This window comes from Varroa jacobsoni, unplaced genomic scaffold, assembly GCF_002532875.2.
Source record: "Varroa jacobsoni isolate VJ856 unplaced genomic scaffold, vjacob_1.0 scaffold_804, whole genome shotgun sequence".
In the NCBI taxonomy this organism is placed as follows: Eukaryota; Metazoa; Arthropoda; class Arachnida; order Mesostigmata; family Varroidae; genus Varroa; species Varroa jacobsoni.
In genome coordinates, this window is record NW_019213706.1 from 47372 (window position 1) to 66652 (window position 19281).

A 19281-nucleotide genomic window follows, 5' to 3' on the forward strand; every position below is an offset into this window, starting at 1 on the left:
ATAATACTAACGAGAATGGTAGAGGTAGTAAAAGTCGCCTCAGCAATAACTGTAAGTGAACTATGTAGTAATACTGCTGATCACAGTGATTATTCATACGTAAGATCTTCTCTACTGACCCATGAGTCCCTGGGACGGTGGTGGTGACGCGGGTGAAGTCCACTCTGCTGTTGCAGTTGCCTGAGGTTGACCAAGGCCGTTGCTGCCGGCTGTGGACGCCGATAGATGCTGTGGAGGCGGGGGCGGTGGCGGTAGGCCCGACGCGGAGGCCGCGGGGTTGAGCAGCATCTGCAGAAGCCCCGCCGATGAGTTGAGCATCAACGCTGGTGGCAGCGGTAACGGAGAGGAGCCCCCAGCAGCAGCAGCGGCCAGCAATCCTGGAGGCGGAGCGCGGGGAAGAGGCCCCATCGAGTGTGAGTGCGAATGGGCGGGTGGATGCGAAAGGGCGCCGAGCTGAGGTGAGGGGGCTGCGAAGGGCGGGGGCGGCGAAAAGCCCAGAGATGTCCCAGGCAGAAAAGGAGATCCCGACGGGGGAGCCAGAGGACCACCGTTGCCTGCACGTCCCAGGGGTCCGCCGCTGCTGTCTCTGTAAACAAAACGGAGCGAACGAAGCAAACGGTAAAACCAAGAACCAACGGAGCAGCGAATGAACGGAACAGACAACGAACCATTGAATCAGAAACAGCCAAGGAACGCAAACGACATCTAAATGGTGACCAGGGAATTGCGATGTTGATTGTGCTGATGATTCTCGGGCTGGTGGCGTTGATGGTGACAATAAGATTAGTATTCGTTGGGATCAGGAGATCAGAAAACAGGAAAATAGGAAGGCGCAGATCAAGAAAAGAGAGATAACACTTCGGGCGATGGTTCTTTCTATCAGTCTTCCTCCGCTACCCTCCCTGCGACATTCGTCTTGTTTCTGTCCCCCATCTTCCTGCAAGAGGCTCCTAGTCTATGTTATCCATTCTCCTTGTTCGCGAGCGCCGCTTGCAGGAGCCATCGATTTTCCGTACGGAATGAAGGAACAGGAGTCGAGAGTTGGAGAAAGCCGTTTCCCCGTTCTGTCAGGAGACTAACCTGTGCGGGTATAGACTGATCCGCATTGACCCAACGGAGGGAATGCAGGCAGGAGAAAAGGAGGGAGAGGAGGAAATAGGTAGCTCTGAAACGGGGCTGCCTAAGGAGCTTGGGAGACAACCAACCGCTACGCCGACGGAGCGGACCACTTTATGTGGGTTCAAGAGCTCGCCCGCCTGATGCTGCTGTCTCCACCCGGCTAGAAGCATCGCCATCGTCGTCCATTACGAGCGGCCAAGCCCTCGTAGAACGCGCGCTGCCTTCCAGTGCGAGGATAACAAGTGAGGGCATCTTGCCCCGGTATAAGAAGAGAAAAAAAAGAGCATGGCTGCAGCGGGACGGGCTGAAAAAGGGCGGGAGGGGCGTTGTCGACATTGCCCCGTGGACTAGCGGCAAGGCAGAAAGGGGGGTCAAGTTGTCCACACGTCAACGCTCAAGACGATGGATGGCTCTTGCCCTGGACGACTGGCAAAACCGATCCTGGTAAGACCAGCGGCTCTAAAACTCAAAAAGGACAGCGAACAAGATATGATGACAGGGGCCCGAAAACGACCAGAGGAAAGCAGTAGATAGCAGATATTGCCATAAAGGGCACATACACACATGGGCCTACGTAGCTGCAGACAGCAGCAACCGTCTTAGAAGCGACGAAAGTTGTGACAGAGAGGGATAATGGAACTAGAAGACATGACTGGTAATTGAGCGGCGCTAGACCAGTGAATGTATCAAAACAAGTGAGAGAACAGGAACAGATGAAGGGTAGACGGAAAACGGCCGCTACATACCTCGGTCGACTATGAGGGAAAAATGATGCTTTTGGCAGTTTGCCCATTTCTGAGACATCCTTGAACTTCGGTTTGCGAGGTCCGCGTTCGTGCTGGACAGCTGAAAAAAACGATGAAGTAGAAGAAGGTTAGACGTCAATCCAGTGGATCAAATTGCTCTTCGATGAGATTGTGCAATTCAAGCTAACAAACGCTGAAGTTACTAGCAGCTGAGATGGCTGAACGTCTTAAGAGTCCTACTAGTACGATGCTGCGTTCTATCAAAATTAAAGGCTTATTTAGAGAACTTGTAACTACTGATTTTTTTGTACTGCCGAAGTTTACTTCCTCCTTTTACTAACCGTCTTTATTCATGCTGGCTTCGAAACACTTCTTAAGGCGGCAAGCACGGCACTGATTCCGGTGGGTTTTGTCGATAGGACATTTGCCCTTGAAGTCGCCTTGCGCTTTGCATGTATATACCCGATTTCGGTGTATGCTCCTTTTGAAAAAACCCGAACATCCTGAACAGGAGAGAAATACGTTTTAATCTTAGCCAAACAATGCATCCGAAGTTCTCATTACTAACATAAATTGCTTCTCATATATTCTAACATTCTGCTGCCCTTAGCTCATCTATGTTCAGCCATACTCTCATAATAGTTGTAATTTCATAAAATCAATTTATCGAAATTCTACAATATACAGCTTCCCGCATGTATATTGTATCTTGAAATGCGAAACAAATCGATGCGGCGAACATATAATTCTGCATTTCAGAGAAACGTTTCTCAATGGTCAACAGTGCAACAGCAATTAACGCGCACCCGGAACTGCTGTCTGACCACCAATCATGATTATGCCCAGTCACTTTGCCTGCTACCATGACCAAGGATCGACGTATTAAAAACAGGATGAGGAGACCCAAGGACCTTTTGACGCTTAATCGCCCACATTTTTGGATATTTTTTATTAACTCATCCAACAAGCGAAGAGAGAGCCATAATTCACTCTTACACCTTTAATGGATCGTGCACTTGATCCATAGTATTAGAATACGATAACAGTACTGCGGTGACGCTCGTGTTCAAAACCCCTGCAACAAATGCTCCAACGACTCCAGGCGGACGCTACGAGCGAGTAACCTGGAGGCGTGCTGTCACGAACAAACTGAAATTGTGTTGCATGCGCATGTTGAAGGCTTGCCTCGTGGTAACACGGCTATTGACTAGTCGCTGCGACTTCTTTGCTTATGTGCTTCAGCAACTAATCACAGGTAGGCAGTGACGGTAAGTAACGATCGTTCTTTTATGTAGTGCCCTGACACATTTCCATTACGACGCACAAAGTTAGCCGAGGATAGTACGCGTCGACAGCCTCCGCAGACCGGTAGTCAACGAAGCGCTAGATGATTCCAGCGCGAAAATCGTTAAGTTTATTCGATTTAAATCCTTTCATTTTTCAGCCCTACGGTTATAGGAGTAAAGTTTGTCACCGCTGTTTTCCATGATTGTTTTGAAAAAAAAAAATAAAAAACCTCCACTTCCAGAGCGTCCAAGAGAATACTTGGCGTGTCCTAGAAGTGACATTTCTTCTTGTCGATACGTGAGAAAGCTGCAAATAATAAAGACTTACCGTCACAGCTATAGATACCGTAGTGCTTTCCACTGCTTCGGTCCCCACAAACCCCGCATGGTATATCAAGAAGTCGGTCGCCTCCGATAGGTCGCGCTGTGAACAAAAAGAAATTATTCGGAAAATGTCAAAAATAGATATGTTTTGTTGCTGGCAAATAAGCCAAACCCAGTATCGTTTGGGTTTCGTTTTATAGTTCGGGGTACGCTACATACGATTTGAACATCCGTTGGTCCGATAGACAAATACCCCCAGATTTAGACATTTGTTGAACTTAAAGATCGAGCAATACATCAGTCGTGGTCAATTTGCCATCCACTCGAAGGCTTTTGTTTTGAATTTCATCGAACTGAGTCCAGATCACTTGACCACTTTGAAGAATGAAGTATACAATGTACCTTTAAGTGTGCTTTTAACATTAAAAAAAGTTTCGTCTTCTTATTTTCTGTTTGAGACGACTGGGTTTGAGCTGTTCAAGCGTCTATTATTTGTCGGCAATTACTTTATTAAATCCTATCAAGTTCCATTATTTTGCCCATTAATTTATTTTCGTCATTCATCTATATACTCACTTAGAAGTTAACAACATCAGCTTTGAAGCCACTATCTCTACATCCGTACAGTTTTCCGTCAATACAGTGGAGCATCGATATAAATCATCAGTATAGATCATCTCCAGTAAAGGGGAAATTTTGCTGGGGAACAGGCAGGCATCACGCATTCGCACGCCCTCGCGAGTGGTGCAGAAGATTGAAGCGACTAGACAAGGGAGTTGGCCTCCAGTCGGACCGTGCAAGAAATTCCCGGGGCGATGGTCAAAACACCGAGAGGGTTTTGTACCACTCGTCGATTCAGAGAAATATTCTTTCGCTACCTTCAAACTCCATTGTTTGACCCCAGCTTTAGCCGCCTTGCCGGGTTCACTTGCTATCCCACTTTTGCCCACACTCGGCGTTGTTCCCATTCTCCCCTCAATCCCGGAGCTGGCTTGCCCTCGTCGCCCTGCCTCGAGCGCTTCCTTGGAACGGGCGAATAAACAGCTGGCGGTATTCCCAGCCAATCGGCTATTACATATCTGTCCGCTTTCATACGTTCACTAGCAGCGCAGACCACCGCCGCTACTTGGTCCCAACCCCTCGAGCTGCCTCGCCGCCCGTATAAGTCCCGTTGTCCATGCATGTATTAGGGTAGGGACTACCACATATTGATTAGGTATTCAAAGTCGTTGGCGGCGGGCGACTGACCCGCCATTCTTGGCCACGCGTTCCCCCACCCTCCAAAATGAACTCCCTAGCATAAGGCCCTTCTGTCTCTTGAAGGGCTCTAGCGCGCTAGCCCTCTCGGTGCGTCATAGTCATCATGTTCTTGGAATTCTCACTACTACAGCAAGCACTTTCATCGAGTGCTGTATAAGGGGGCCGTCATATAGAAACACTTCGTTTACCCCCAAGTAAATTTCATAAATTCACACACTAACATTTGCATCCAGGGTCGTAAAGGCGAATTCTCAGACGAGACAAATGGGCGCTTTTTTGTCATGTGCATTCAACGTCGACAGAGTGAGAGGGCCCTAATGTGTACGGTTAAATTGTTAACAGTAAGTGGGGTTATGTGTTTATGAGTATGATAGTGGAACCGGAAATGGGATAATTTCGAAGACCCGATACGACACCGATGTGTCCAAATCTATCTGTGGTAGCGTGCTCTGTTTCTAATTGGAGTGCTGCAAGTCATCTTCGTATAATAGCTAACATCGCAGAAACCGTCTGCGGTATGTTTGAGCCGTTGACTTCTAAGCTTTTCGCTGCCCATATAGGACAGCTTAACTCATTTCGTCGCTTGCTTTCGATAAGGCCCCTTCAATCAGACCCGTGGATCCTTGCTGGATAAGATACTAATGTCCTATTGAGCCAACACAGCCGACAGATAACTTGTAGAAGTCTGGTGTAGATAGACAAAGAATATTTTCAGGTCAGACAGCAATAGATGGCGATAGCAGTGATGATGAGATGCTGTTGACTACACAGATGAATTGCTGCCTACGAAAAAGAGCACGACCAAATTGGTGCACCAAAAGAAGGCATGTTCGAGACATAAAATCTCTTTGGAGCCGCCCTCTCAGCGGGTGCCCGATCAAGCCGTCTGGCAGCCCCACCTCGCCATCCACTCGTAACTCTCCACGGGCGGAAAATAAACACATCGCAACGATTCTTCTATTGAACTCGCCTATTTCATTGTTTTGCGTAGCTGCGTCTCCTGCAAAGATTTGCAAGGACTCGAGATCACCACAACAAAAACGCTTGGTGGAGCTATTTCGTCCTATTTCAGTCTTTTGCAGTTCGGTTTTTTGCTGCTGCTTTGTTGAGATTAAAGGCGCTTAAGAGGATTATGAAGTAGCTGCTAAGAATGTTTTAAGGCCAAGATTCGATCAGCACAGAATGACTGATTTATATATGTATGATAATTGTGATGTATGAAGAATTATGTATGTATGATAAGATCGCGTGCAGCGTTGCCAAAGACAGTGCCAACAAATCGGCCTTAATAGCCCGGATATCAGAACTACGACGGAGATAGATAGTCAGCACGTCACCGGATGTCACCGGTTTTTCTTTGTTTACCTGTCACATTTATTCGCGGGTAAAGACAACAGTAATAACGAATGGCCACCAACGATACCGGCGCCATAGACAACTTGGCTTTTACCTAGATTAATTACTAAACGCACTCTTGTGTGCCTACAAGGACAAACTATAGGGCTGCTGTTCCCATTATGTTTCCTTAGTCCTTGTTATGTTCATGTCCTGTGAGGCCTTTCATATGGTGCAGTGCAACGATTGTAAACACAGACATATAGTTGTATTATGCAAGGAATAAGAAATAACAAAGTGGCCGGCCGCCTCACCGAAAGAACGCTGCGTGCAGCATGCCGCCTTGAAAAGTAACGAGTTCCTTTACCATCCTATCCAATTCGGATCGTCTATTTGTAACAGGATCTAACAACGGCTGCCATAACAGCCAAACAACGTATCACGAACGGCTGGCCCGCTTTAGTTGCGCGGAGGTCCTATGTAAATTCGACTGTTGCGCATACAATGCTGTGTATCACTCGTTACTGTAAAGGCCTTCTTTTGTCCTGTTAAAGACTTTGTGGACAAATCAATACGAGTTGATGCTGCAATTGGACACCCTAACAGTGGTTCCTGTTTCGCTGAAAACTGAAAACCGCAACATATTTTCGATTTGATTCTCTGCGAAGAGATTCGTTGGGCGGTCGTCTGATTGCCGCCCTCCGCCTCTCGAAGGCCACGACGGCCACGATGGGGATAGAAACACGACACTCTGTTTCGCCACATTGTTATTTCTACCACCTTTGTACTTCTGCTGCTCTGTTAGTAAAGTTCGGCCTACTGGATGAAGAGAACTACTATTTGCTTTCATTGTCCATTACGATGTCCGTCGCAGCGGCCGCTTCGGCCTCTACGAGTGGTTGTGTAGCGGTTCCTTTTCGCGTCGTATATTAGCACATTGTCGAAGTGTGTTTAGCCTAAAATATGACAGGCCGACGGATGAGCGTAAGCGTCGAAGATCGGATGAACAACATCGGTGTCGCATCTCCACTGTCAAAACTATCGGCACACAATGCAGCGAAATGAACAGTAACGCCTTGCTGGGTCGGAGGTAGAACAAAACCCAGCGTGAGTTCTAGTGGCAATACAAACGATACAGTAGCGCTAAGCGACGGCTGCTGGCAGAAGAAAAAATGGAGAACGGGAGTGAAAACGAAAAACAACCATTCAGACACACAAACAGGCATCGTCTAGCATACAGGCCTTAGGCCAGGGCGACATCCGTTAACCGTACCAATAGGCTACCAAGAGGATAGGTGGAAAGATTTGGTCCTATGGTAAGTGTTGGATGCGCAAGAAATCAGGCGGGGCAATCATTCAGCAGGTGTGCGTTCGTGATCTGAGCTAAAGCGACTGTGACGACCGGAATTATTCGTAGTTCGAAAACGACACAGCAAACGCGGTCGCTTTCATGGATACTACCGCGTCCGCACTTGGCGAGATCCAGCGCAATACACGAATAGTTCACGAACTACAAATTGCTCATTTGGCTAATACAACAACGTTTGTTGTTGACGCCGGCATTGTTGTTGCTAGTGCTTTCGCAATGGTGGCGTCACAGAACACGACATTAGTTAGTTAGACATTTAAAGTTGTAGATATGTGACTAGCCTTGTGATTCAGGCCATTTCAATGGTTCTGCACAGCGGGAAGTCTTTTTTTTTGGGACGTCTGATAGACTAAAGAAAAACCATTGGCCTTCATTCGAGGTCGCTGCTGAGTACACTCACAGAGAAAACAAAGCAGCACTGGCATAATGTGTATAGATTAGAAAGAGCTCAGCGTTTGGCAGTACTACTGAACGCTGATATGCATGTTGAAATGCACGATGTCATCATTCACACTGAGAATTCACTTGACAGAATTATACAACTGGAAATTAGCGATGAGGTTTGATGCTTCGGGGTAACACAAACGATACTGTGAAGTAGATTTCATTGTTGCCGGGCAGACTGGTCTGTTGCAAGCGTTTCTGTGCTACCTTCTGTTGGCACCTGCACAACAGCTGAGTCGCGTCATAAGGAGATATTTTGGGTTTTTCTTTCGATCCACTGTTGTGGAAATGCACGAGCGTGCTGACCGAAAATAGCATTTGCTGTTTGTTTGGCACGATGCGCACAAGCTTAAGATGCATGGAATGGCTACAAAATAGATGAACGCCTTTAAGAACTGTTTAAACTGAGAAATAAAAATAAATTGTCGGGCTACTTTAGCTGCTATAGGATGAACATTCGAATTGACGAGACAAATAGGATAGAATTCCCGTGTGTTGCTTCGAACAAAGGCACAGCAAGCGTGTCTCTTATAGTGGAATACGCATTTCCTATTATTCTATTCATTATAAATCGGCTTGCTTACGTCAAATGACAAGGTTTATTCCAGAAATAGGACAAACACTGTGAGGTTGGTTAGGCTTCTGCTGAACCGGCTGCTGTACATACAGAGAAAAGCTATCGCGATAATGTCAGTATCAGCAAATCGCTAAAGCTGTTCGCAGTTCGATCGTTATTGTGGCATCTGCCGGACATAATTTAATAAAAAATTTCTATGCTCTTCAGCGACAGTGCATTTTCGGGCATTTTCGACCCTGAAAATGCAGTTTAGCCCTGATCGAGTGGATCTTAATTGAACCGTATGGCCTATTCCTTGAAGTAAAACGTCCAGAAACCACTATTGGTTTACACCTAGTGCATGAACGGCACGTTTGAAATCTTTAAAAAATGCAGAATTGAGATTGCAGCTTCGCTGAATTCGTCGTTGTTACGAAAGCGTCAGGATTTTGATCCGTGACCCAGCCAACAGCCCATTCGAGGGCATTTCAATCCCGCTGCACGCCCTCGTCCTGCTCGAGGATTTGCGGCAGATTCCCTCTCTCTGCAGCGTAAGTGCTAACAGCCAGCGTAGTTTTCGCCGTTCCTTGTTGACCAAAGCAAGCGAAGCTGCTTTTTGGCTGAGAGTAGCGATTTGTCGACGTTTCAGACGACGAAGCCCAGTCCGTGGCCTGCACTAGTGGGGGACCGTATGCTTTACAGGAGGAGAAAAGCCCCAGATCGATCTCACTATTCTCGACATCGTTGTCATTGCTGCTGTATCGTTTCGGACGGCTGTGTCGATGGCAGTTAAACGTTCCGGATCTCTTTTTTCTGCCGTTTTGTACACATGTATAAACATACGTTGAAAAAGTTTATCAACGATTCATCACATCGTACCTGCACATTACCCTAATCGGTACCACCTATTAAGATAATCCTATTCAATTCAACGATCATTTGTACAACAAGCTTGTTAAATAACGTACATCAAATCAATAACTATTCATAGAATACGTTAAGCAGCCGATCAATCGATCACCGCATCAATCCTAAAACGATCTCTTCCGGTTATATAATAACCACTATCTACGACCATTGTGTAACTATATAAATAGGTTATTTGTCATGTCTAAAAAGTTGAAGCCCATTAGTCAACCTAATTTCGCTATATTATAATAATATACATATAGAGAAAGTAACATGTATGAGTTGACAAGTCAGCTAGTGCGTTCAATGGGTTATATCAAATAAGAAAAAAAAACCCACTAGCAGCGACACTCTAACAATGTAAATCGCTTATCGTTATACGCGCGATTTTACAGTAGAATATTGGTTTTCTTCTGCACATATACTTGCTAGAGCCTCACGGCCAACACAAAGCTGTCGGAATGGATAGTACCCAAATTTTTCCCATCCCGTCACATCAATCTTTGCATTAATACAAACATATGCCTGTGACACTTTATCTCAGCGCATCGTGCATGGCACAATAGCTCCATGCCACGTCACTACAAATCGTAATATTCACCGCTGGTTAGAGCGCCTCGGCACGTTCAGCACCTCTCCCTCACCTGATGTACCATACGTCGAGTTTGCCACTATCTCTTCTATCCAGTGACGTAGAACCTCATTGAATACCAGCTGCGCCGTTAGACATCATTTAATTGTAGTAAGATTACTCTGATTAGCGGTCATCGTCAATTTCGAAATTAAGCAAACTGTTGTATGCACAGGGCAGGGAAAGAGGCAACGTGGTGTTATTTTGCCAAGAGTAGAATATACGGCGCAAGTTACGTCGATTAGTAATTCATCCGTTAGATCTTTAAGTGCTCTAGGATTGAGAGAGCTACGTGAAGAAGATCACTTCACAGGCTAACGTGTAGCGAATATTTGCCCCTTCTGGCCCGAACGATAGCCTAGTTGACGCCATATCAACTCCGTGACAGTCGAAAGTCGCAGAGCGTAGCACGCTTGTGCGCTCAAAGATGCGCAAAAATATTGAACACAGAAACGTTTTGTGTTTGGTAATTTCTTTACATGAATGTTATTATATGTGATAATCGTTTCTTACCGGGTGAGTCAGAGAGAACGTCCACTGATATTAATTTAAGCCGTTGTTGTCGTTATTGTTGATATTGTCGTTGTTGGCGTGGTTCGTCACTGGCAAAACAAGCGGTGTTCTCAATCTATATATACATGCACATATGTATATATATATTGAAGTGTATTTCAGTTTTCTCACCAGCGCGGCCACTGCTGAGAACGCTTTTCAACTGCGCTATCCTGGTCCGCATGCCATCTGGTACGCGTCCTGTGCCTACTAGCGTCTGTTCTGCGTACCTTGTAGGCCTTAGTTCGCGCTGAGACCACTCGCGAGGAACATTACTACTGATACTGCTAGCCGCCGTATCGATGGTGTCGGTAGTTGCCAGATTAAAAGAAACTCTCTCGCTTCGGAGGTACTGCCCGCTAGCTGGTAAATCAGGGAGCCGTCAGGAGTTTTCTCAGGGAGCGTCTCCTGTGGAACCGCCCGTGTTCCGCCCGAGCTAACGCACCCATCCTTACTCGTACACACACTGAGAGTGGTCGGGATCGATGGATGGCTGTCAGACAGATACGGCGAGCTTGATAGGGACCGGACGGTGGCACGAAAAGCACGCGAGACGCTAAGCTGGTCGTTCGATCTGTGCGTAGTGATGATCCGCGCAAGACCAGCAGCAGCGATGTCCTGCAGTTGCTACTGCTCGAATAAGATATTGTTGCTCATCGTACGATCATCCGATTCTATTCATTCCGACCGATCTAGCGTTTCTTATTCTGGACTCTTGTGTATTGACAACGGAGTCAGCGGCGCGGAAAAAGCTGAAGATGTTTCGATGTGCCCGACGAGGTAATTTTTCTCGGACAGCGAAACCGTTCAACTTCTCGACACAACCCGTTTCTCGTAGTGAGGAACTTCTCTAGATAGGCGTATACATGTAGCTTGGTGTACACAGCTCTGGATTTCGCCCAGGTGGCCCTTATTTAAAGAAAATTACCATTAGCAAGCAATGGTATTCATCTGCGAAGTATTAGGTGTTTGCTAAAGAACACTACGTGAAGGCAAATTTATCTCTTCACTGCATTTGAGGTACCAGGCCAATAGCAAAAAAGTGAATAGATTTGCATGTCCAAAGAACTGTGCCTGTCCCAAGAGAAAGTCGATAATTTATACGACCAGATATATTTTGTAGGTAAGGATTAGGTGGGGTAATAACAAAACAAAGAAAATTAGACAAAAGATCTGAGTAGCTTCTTTTTATGGGTAAAGTTATGTTAGCCGTGGCCCAATTGGCCAAATGGGAAATATTTTTTATCACGATTTGTAACTATTATCATTACTCCGACAAGATCAACAACAACAAAGTGGATTTAGCTGCGGACAAGTGATGGTTCTCGAGCCGACGATTTCCGTTCAGAGTGTCGACTTCTCAATGACTGATTGTGATAAGCAGTATCTACCAATGTTGTAGGTTTTCTTGTTGTAAGTGCCGCCGCTACTGTCGAGTCTCGATTTCGGACTGAGTCTGTTATATACACCTAAACCGTTCTACAGGCTATCGCAATAAGCACAACATGCATGGTAGTTGCTAGGGCTAACTGAAACATACGGGTCGCTTCCTCGTCTGAGCGAAGCCAATCGTCCGAATCGGATCAGTTAAGGTAACGCGACAAGTAGTACAATAAGTAGAGAGTATCTTGATCACGGTCCCGCACAAGCGAAGCGTCAACCGTTCACAAGTCGTTTGCTTTCCCTCGACTGTAATCACTTTTGCTCTGGCGACTGGGAAATCTGTTGAAACTCCCAGGATCTGAAATTGGGACCGTTTCTCGTTCCGACGGTCGCCAATACACAGATACGGTTAGATTGTTCTGGCGTGACTTTATTGCTGCGACTGTGGGATGCTATTACCGTGTACGCGTGGTGCTTGGCCAATACTTCACAGGGTTACGCATCAGTCTACCGCGCATAGCATCCCAGTCTATCTAACGACCCAACATCGACCCATCAGCCATCCGTGATTCCGTCGCGGCAGCGGCGGCCTAGTCTATTCCTTCCCCGTTGTTGTCAACGTTTACTGTGGGTGCAAGGTCATCCCGATCAACACCCAGCAGATCGGCAAGATGTGGGGCGGAAAGTCGCTCCCTTTTCTTTTAGTTAGTGAGCGCCCATTTCTGTGTAGGTGCTCAGAGTGTGTGTGTGGGGGGATGAGGAGAACAACGGGCCGTGAAGACGCGAACCGTTACCAGAAAGCCCGTGACGCTGATCAAAGAGCGATGATATGACTATGATAGTACTAACGGATACAATGCTACTATTTTTGTCGCAAGAGCAACAACAGTAAAGAGGTGTGGTGAATGAATTGAAATCCCGGATCGTTTCGTATATTTCCCTTTGAGGTATGAACGATTATATCTTTATGAAGTGTCGTGCGTAAAGACGTCAAGCAAAAAAAGAAAACAAACTACAATTAGACAATGTAATTGTACACGCAACGGGATGCTTGGGCGATACAGGATTTCGTCCAGACAAACAAACAAACAAAATTTATACGGGATGTGATGGGTTTCGTTTCGGGATTTTAGAGTCACGTATGTAATTTGTACAGTAATTTATTGCAAGATTTTGCAGTTCATAACCCCGTTAACCGAGAAGTTGTACGCAATGTCAAAAAAATAAAGCACAATTCAGTTAGATATATTGTGCTAGAGGGTAGAGGCGATAGTGAACTATGAACGGCGATGAGGAAATCTGTTGTGGATATTCGCTTCTCTACAACGTACCATAGCCTGACTATGATCAGCCTGATTATTGACCCAGGTCGATCTGTGGCCCATCTGGTCGTAGCACGAGACAGAAAAAAGCCATTTGGGCTCGCTGAATTGGAACATAAAGGCTAGTTGTTCTCTACCTGCAGCTTTTTTTTATATTCACTTTACGTAAACTTCTTGTCGGCAGAGTGAGACTCTTCTGCAAAAACGAAGATCCGTATGCAGACAGAGTGACAAAATTGACAAAAAAAAAAATAGTCAAAATTCATGTCTTCGACCCGGGGTATAGATCTTGGGTGTCGGCATCCAGGCACGTGTTGTGACCGCTAGGATAAAAATGGCCGACTAACTTAGAAAATTCAGATCGTCCCATTAAACACACTGATGTTTTCTTTCTATATTTATCGAACTTACTCTAATCACGACTCCGAGTCTATGCAAACATTTTACCATATGGAAAAATTATGTCTAAATACCGTAATATTCGTGGAGTCTGTTCCCCCGCAAAATGCGGTTTTCATTATGAAAATTATCATCTATGAACTCAATCTAAGAGTCGTTTCTTCTACTTTCATTCAATCATCGTCTGAATATATATATATATATGTATATATATATATATATATATATATATATATATACATATATATATATATATATATACGAAGCATATTATTACTCGCTTTTGATGAGCAGCTTTAGAAGTGTCTTAATTTTGTTACACTTTTGTCGAGCGTCACAAATGGCGTCAAAGCCAGACATTTAACCTTTCGATAGAAATCTCTCTTAGAATTATTTAAATAGAAATAGTTGAAATCGAGAACGGATACGACAGAACTATATTTAAGCGATTTTTTTCAATGACGCATCTCGACCGACAAACTTTTTCTTTGAGCTTAGAAAGCATTGCCATCGTTATACTAATTAAATTGTAGAGTATAAGAAATTTTTGCAGAAATTTCACATGCGTTCATGCCGTTCTAGTTGAAGTTTGAAAACCTGCGAAATCTCAGCTTTCAAACAACACCCAACGTGAGTGATGCCATCTAGGAGGTATGCTTTCAGAGTCATGTAACTGGAAACACGGTCAATACATGTTCGACAGGCTGATAATATGCATATAGCTTCGTAGGTGACGAAGTTAAGCGACCCACGAAGTGTAACTTATCGAGCTGTCGGTCTTCACTAGCCCACTTTGCTTCATAGCTGCTCTGTCAGCGTCACTCCCTTTGGCTCCTCTACTACGTCTGTTACTTCCCAATGAATATAGGTAGCTACATTGTAGTGCGCGTCACTTCCGACGGCCGCTGAACACGATGGCCGCGTGCATACACACGCGAGCACGCATGTACCCTTCTGATTAGACTGGCGGCAGCGGTAGCGTTAGAGGGAGGTGACGGCGCTTTTCTGCTATCGTTTTTGACAGTTGTTCTATAGTGAAAGTTGTCGGCTCGACTAATAAAATTCGTGCCTACAACGAGCGCAGTTGACGTGTGAGGTTGATCGCGGCCCTCCTGGGTAAGGCGGACGCTTCTTTTCACTTCAGTTCACGGCTGTTGGCGCTGCTGCATAAGGATTCTCGAGTCTTCGTCTTCGACTTTTGTAGTCAGTGACGGCGGCCGACTCTCAGCACCGTTACCGTTTTCATGCGCGAGCTACTAGCTAAGCTAGCTAAGGTGCGAACAAAAATCTAACAAGCGAACTATGTATGTACATTCGCCTAAAGGGCATGAAAGCAAGCACTCGATGAGGCGACGGCCGACATATTGAAGTCAGATTTGTAGATTTTATTAATAGTACTCAAGTAGCTAGTGATGACCGTCAGCAAGCGCACACGGCACATGCTTCGCTGCTGACGCCACGATAGCCGCTGTTGTTGATCGGATAGTTGCCAGGTGAAGCTGCGGTTCGACCGTTGATTTCGACCCACCCTTCGTGTCTGTCGTCGGCTGATTGCCTACGGGTTCGACGACGTCAAACGACGGGGTCAGATGTTAAGTGTAATCGAATTCGACTTTGAACAATAGATCGGCTCGGCCGAGCCTTCGCCCGCCTGCTCGTTCAAGGGGCGAAAAGTACCAAGGCAGTAGCAGTGTCAGCAGCGACGGCGCCTGCCGTGTCTTAGCTTGTTGCTCAGCTCAATCCAGCTTGGTGACCGCTATGCGAGACCGCCGATGAAGTAGCGATTAATGAATTCCTCGTGTAGTCTACCTAGCTTTGTTCAATCATTTCAGGAAAAGGCCAGGCCATAGCAAAGATGCACACAGCCAGGAAAACAACGAATACGACAGGAAGTGAAGTCGTTCGAAATTTGAAGGAGAGCTCATAATGCAGCAGCAGAAGGATACCCCAAAACTTTCTCGTGCATCTTTTAACAACTGACGTTGGTGCCGATGTTTCATCGGGTCAGCTCAACAGTCGTTTTTGTTATTGTTGTTGTTGTTGCTGCTGCTGTTGCTAAACGAGTGCGAGGCTACGGCGGAAAATCGTTCCTTGTAGCTCGCCCATACGTGCCTGAAAGGCTGAAGCAGATTAATGATAGATTGAATTTTGAGCTTAAATTAGATTCTAGGGCACTAGAGATAGAGTAGCATATCGTTTTGAGTTAATAGCCGATCAGAAATTATTTCGATGTGTTTGACTGCTTATCGCGTGGACATTTTTTCTTTGAATTACCTATGTAAACCCTAGCTAGCATTGCTAGGGTTTACATAGGTAATTCACGCTAATCGATCTTGCCTGTTTTCGTGAAGAAAAAAAAGGAGCGCAATATAGTTAAAGCTACCATAGTGACCATCGCAAGATTTCAACGTGCTCAGAGCATATGCATCGCCGCAGAATAAGGCTAGAGGTGATAAAGTTCATTCTTTTGGTACAGAGCGATAACACAAAAAAACGCATTTACGACCCATCGCGTTCGATTTATGCTGCGACTGAATTAAGTTGCACGTACAACTGAGCATTTGTGTTTGCATATGCCGTAAACGTATCATCAGGTTGATGTAGAAGCAGGAACACAGAAGCTACCCATAGACAACTCGTCTACAAAAAAAAAAAAAATAGAACGAACTTTCACCTGTATTTTATGAGCGGGCAAAATCTCCCGCTGAAAACTGTCAAGCCAAAAAATACGAACGCCGTTTTCATGAGTTAGCTGCCGCTAAGGCGTAAGAACAACGTATTTCGACATTGGCATCGTTTCCAGAACTACTCGAGACTACACGTGTCTCGATATAATAACAGAAATATATTCACGGAGTTTGGCCTATTATGAGGCCGGCCGCTGCCTTTTTCAGTCATCAAACTGTAACGAACGCCGCCTGTCGGATGCCTCATTGTTAAGGGAAGATTACAATTTTTTTCAAATATAGCTCTACAGGTGTTTATATAAAGGGTATCGATAGCCGTTTTCACTACGAGTTCCAAAGAATATAAGTCTGCTGCTGTTTATACGGCCACTGGGCGGCCTTTGACCTAGACGATTTCGTTAACACCCTGTATTTTACACACGATTAGTTTTACGATGATCTAATGAGAGTTTAACTATAAAAACCTTATTATAAATAATGAGCAAAAAAACTATATATATCCGACATAGACCTCTTGCAAGGGCGCGTGTAAATTTCCCTAATATATTTGATCTCTTAAACAAGGGTCAAGGCATACGCTAGCCAAACAACGTATTACTCACTACTATTGACAGCTCATCTAAATGAGATGATCATCGTCGTTGATTTCAAATAGCATGGCAACACATCCTGTGTACAAACTTAGCTAAAGGTCTTCAAAAGTGTTAGAAACCCTACGTGGTTATGTTTCCAACGAAAAACATCTGCGATAGAATAAGCTATGATCTTCCCAAACTTGTAGCATTAGTAAGCATTGATAATAAAATAACTAGACATGGAGTATGACTTACAAGACGAATCCATGCTATTTGGATCATACTCGTGTATGGAGACTGATTCCCCGTTCGTTGCGAAAATCATTTTTCCCTGTGTTGCTGTTGTTGCCGTCTGCAAAATCTCCAAAAGCCTCACTGCTTTCAAGTGTATCTGTCCCTTCCTGTCAGGAAGGGTTACGCGCACTTATTATCTTCGCGTTGTTATCTTCCGTCACGATTCAGTCCCTGTCGATAGTTGCTGCCAATTCCAACGGGAACACGCTTAACGTAGAGATCAGCTGCCTTTCTTTCAAGCGGCATTCAGGCAAACTGGAGTAACCTGCACGCCGTCCGCCCTCAAGCATTTGAAGGGCAGAGACTATTTATCGACATCGGCACTTGGTCAATATTCTAACATGTAAGTGAAGTTTTCCTTAGAAATCGCAGGGATGCGCTTTCCGTTGCTAGGGGTTCAGATACACTTTAGTCGTTCAGTGGTCCTGATTCTGTGCTCCAGTTACGCTCGACAGTCTACATGTTCCTAGGGTTTTTCTGAAGCGGCCACTTTTTGCATGGGCTGTTAGCAGTCAGGCGAGAACGCAGGATAAGACTGCGTCGGCGACGATCACTAATTGCACACAATTCTTAATTTGCAGGGGCTGATCTAAGTGATTCAATGAGTTCGTCGAACTCTCACTCCAGCTAAGGAACAGAAACGTTACTGCGGCGTAACAAAAACCCTCGATCAGGTGTCTCTCAGCGTCCACTGGGGGGTGTCCGTATTTCTTCTTCGTTCAGTACAATCATACAGCCAATGTAGTAGTGGTATCTGTGACGATCACAGTCGTTGACGTCTGCAGTAGGGGGTGAGCACCCCGTGTCGACCCTCCGCGCTTGATTCGACTGGCGATCGAGCTCGTCCTGACTTGAGTCCTAGCAGATTTGGACTTTCGAATGGCTAAGCATAGCACGGACGACGACTGCTCCTCCTCCTTTTCCAGCTCTCCGTTCAGATCGTCGCGCCAACGCCGCTGTCGTGTTTGCGGCGATTATTAAACTCGAATTTCCTTCTCCCCTGTCTCTCACTCCGCAGCCGATGTGCTGTTGTGTGCCATCGCATTAGATGTGCGTGAGTGTAGCTGTGCGACTAATACGGCTACTGCTACCGCCGCCGCCGCCGCCGCCGCCGCCGCTGCTGCTGCTACTAGTAGCGGTATTAAGCGCGGCAGAGCAGGCCGTCCGATCTATTCGAGGAGCGAAACGCCAGTCAACAGCCCGCTCTTGATTTTGGCTGTTTGATTGCAGCTGAGATCGTCATACGCGGTAAGACCTGACCGAAGCTGCACAGTAGGCGAACGAGTGAGTGTCAATGAATGGGCGGGAAGAGCTACTGGGGTGAGAGGGGGACCAAGCTGAACAAGTTTTACCTCGAAGGCGAAAAGAATGAACGAAAGAATAGGAGTTCACTGAGGGGGAGAGGTCTGTGGTGGGCTGGCTGCGGATGAAATGCAGCGAGTCGTCGTCTTCTTCTTTTTCGTCTTTCCTAAAGGACGGTGGGGCTCAACCATCGGAGGATCACAATAGATGCATAGGACGGATCTCTTCCCACCACCGTGGTGTGGTGTCTAAGGCTGTGAGCATTATTATCAAGCCCATCGATGCATTCGGTAAGCGTGCGTCGATAGAAGAAGCAGCAGCAGCAGCAGTAGCTAATAACACCATGAATAACAGTTACCGAAACGAATCACAGTTCGCTACTAGCTGTTCGGTTTGAAGGTGAACGAAGCGCGCGCCTCTATTCGAGGCCAGAATAAAAAAGTGCCATTGAGGATAACTTCGCAAGATGGCCGTAAACCAATGGCTTTCGTAAACCCAGGGAGAAGCACCCAGTTTGAATGCTCTCCACCAAGTTTACGAAGCGGTGCCACCTACAGGAAACCGCTAGTGACAACTGAATCTACGGAGTCCACTAGAGCCTATTTCTGCTCGCAGCTTTGGTTCATAATGAGGTCTCGAGAGAGGGGCAAGCCAGCAAGTTAGCCATCCCACCGACCGACGACTTGGGCCCCCCTCACTCCATAAAGCGATAAAGGAGGAGGGCCATGAAGAGAGGGAACGACCAATCGGCACTAAGCAGCCAACAAGGCGCACCCCACACATGCACA

General features: G+C 46.0%; 1 protein-coding gene across 1 annotated transcript in view; it reads right to left on the reverse strand.

The window, feature by feature from the left end:
- The window catches only part of dsf (nuclear receptor dissatisfaction), a 21468-nt gene extending 3339 nt beyond the window's left edge, over positions 1 to 18129 (reverse strand). Inside the window, exons 1-5 of the mRNA XM_022839499.1 lie at positions 17153 to 18129; positions 3480 to 3575; positions 2207 to 2368; positions 1866 to 1965; positions 120 to 586 (exon numbers count right to left, since the gene is read on the reverse strand). Of these exons, the coding sequence (XP_022695234.1) occupies positions 120 to 586; positions 1866 to 1965; positions 2207 to 2368; positions 3480 to 3575; positions 17153 to 17222 (895 nt within the window). The 5' untranslated portion in view covers positions 17223 to 18129. The remainder of the gene's footprint in view (positions 1 to 119; positions 587 to 1865; positions 1966 to 2206; positions 2369 to 3479; positions 3576 to 17152) is intronic.
- Positions 18130 to 19281: the final 1152 nt, after the last annotated feature.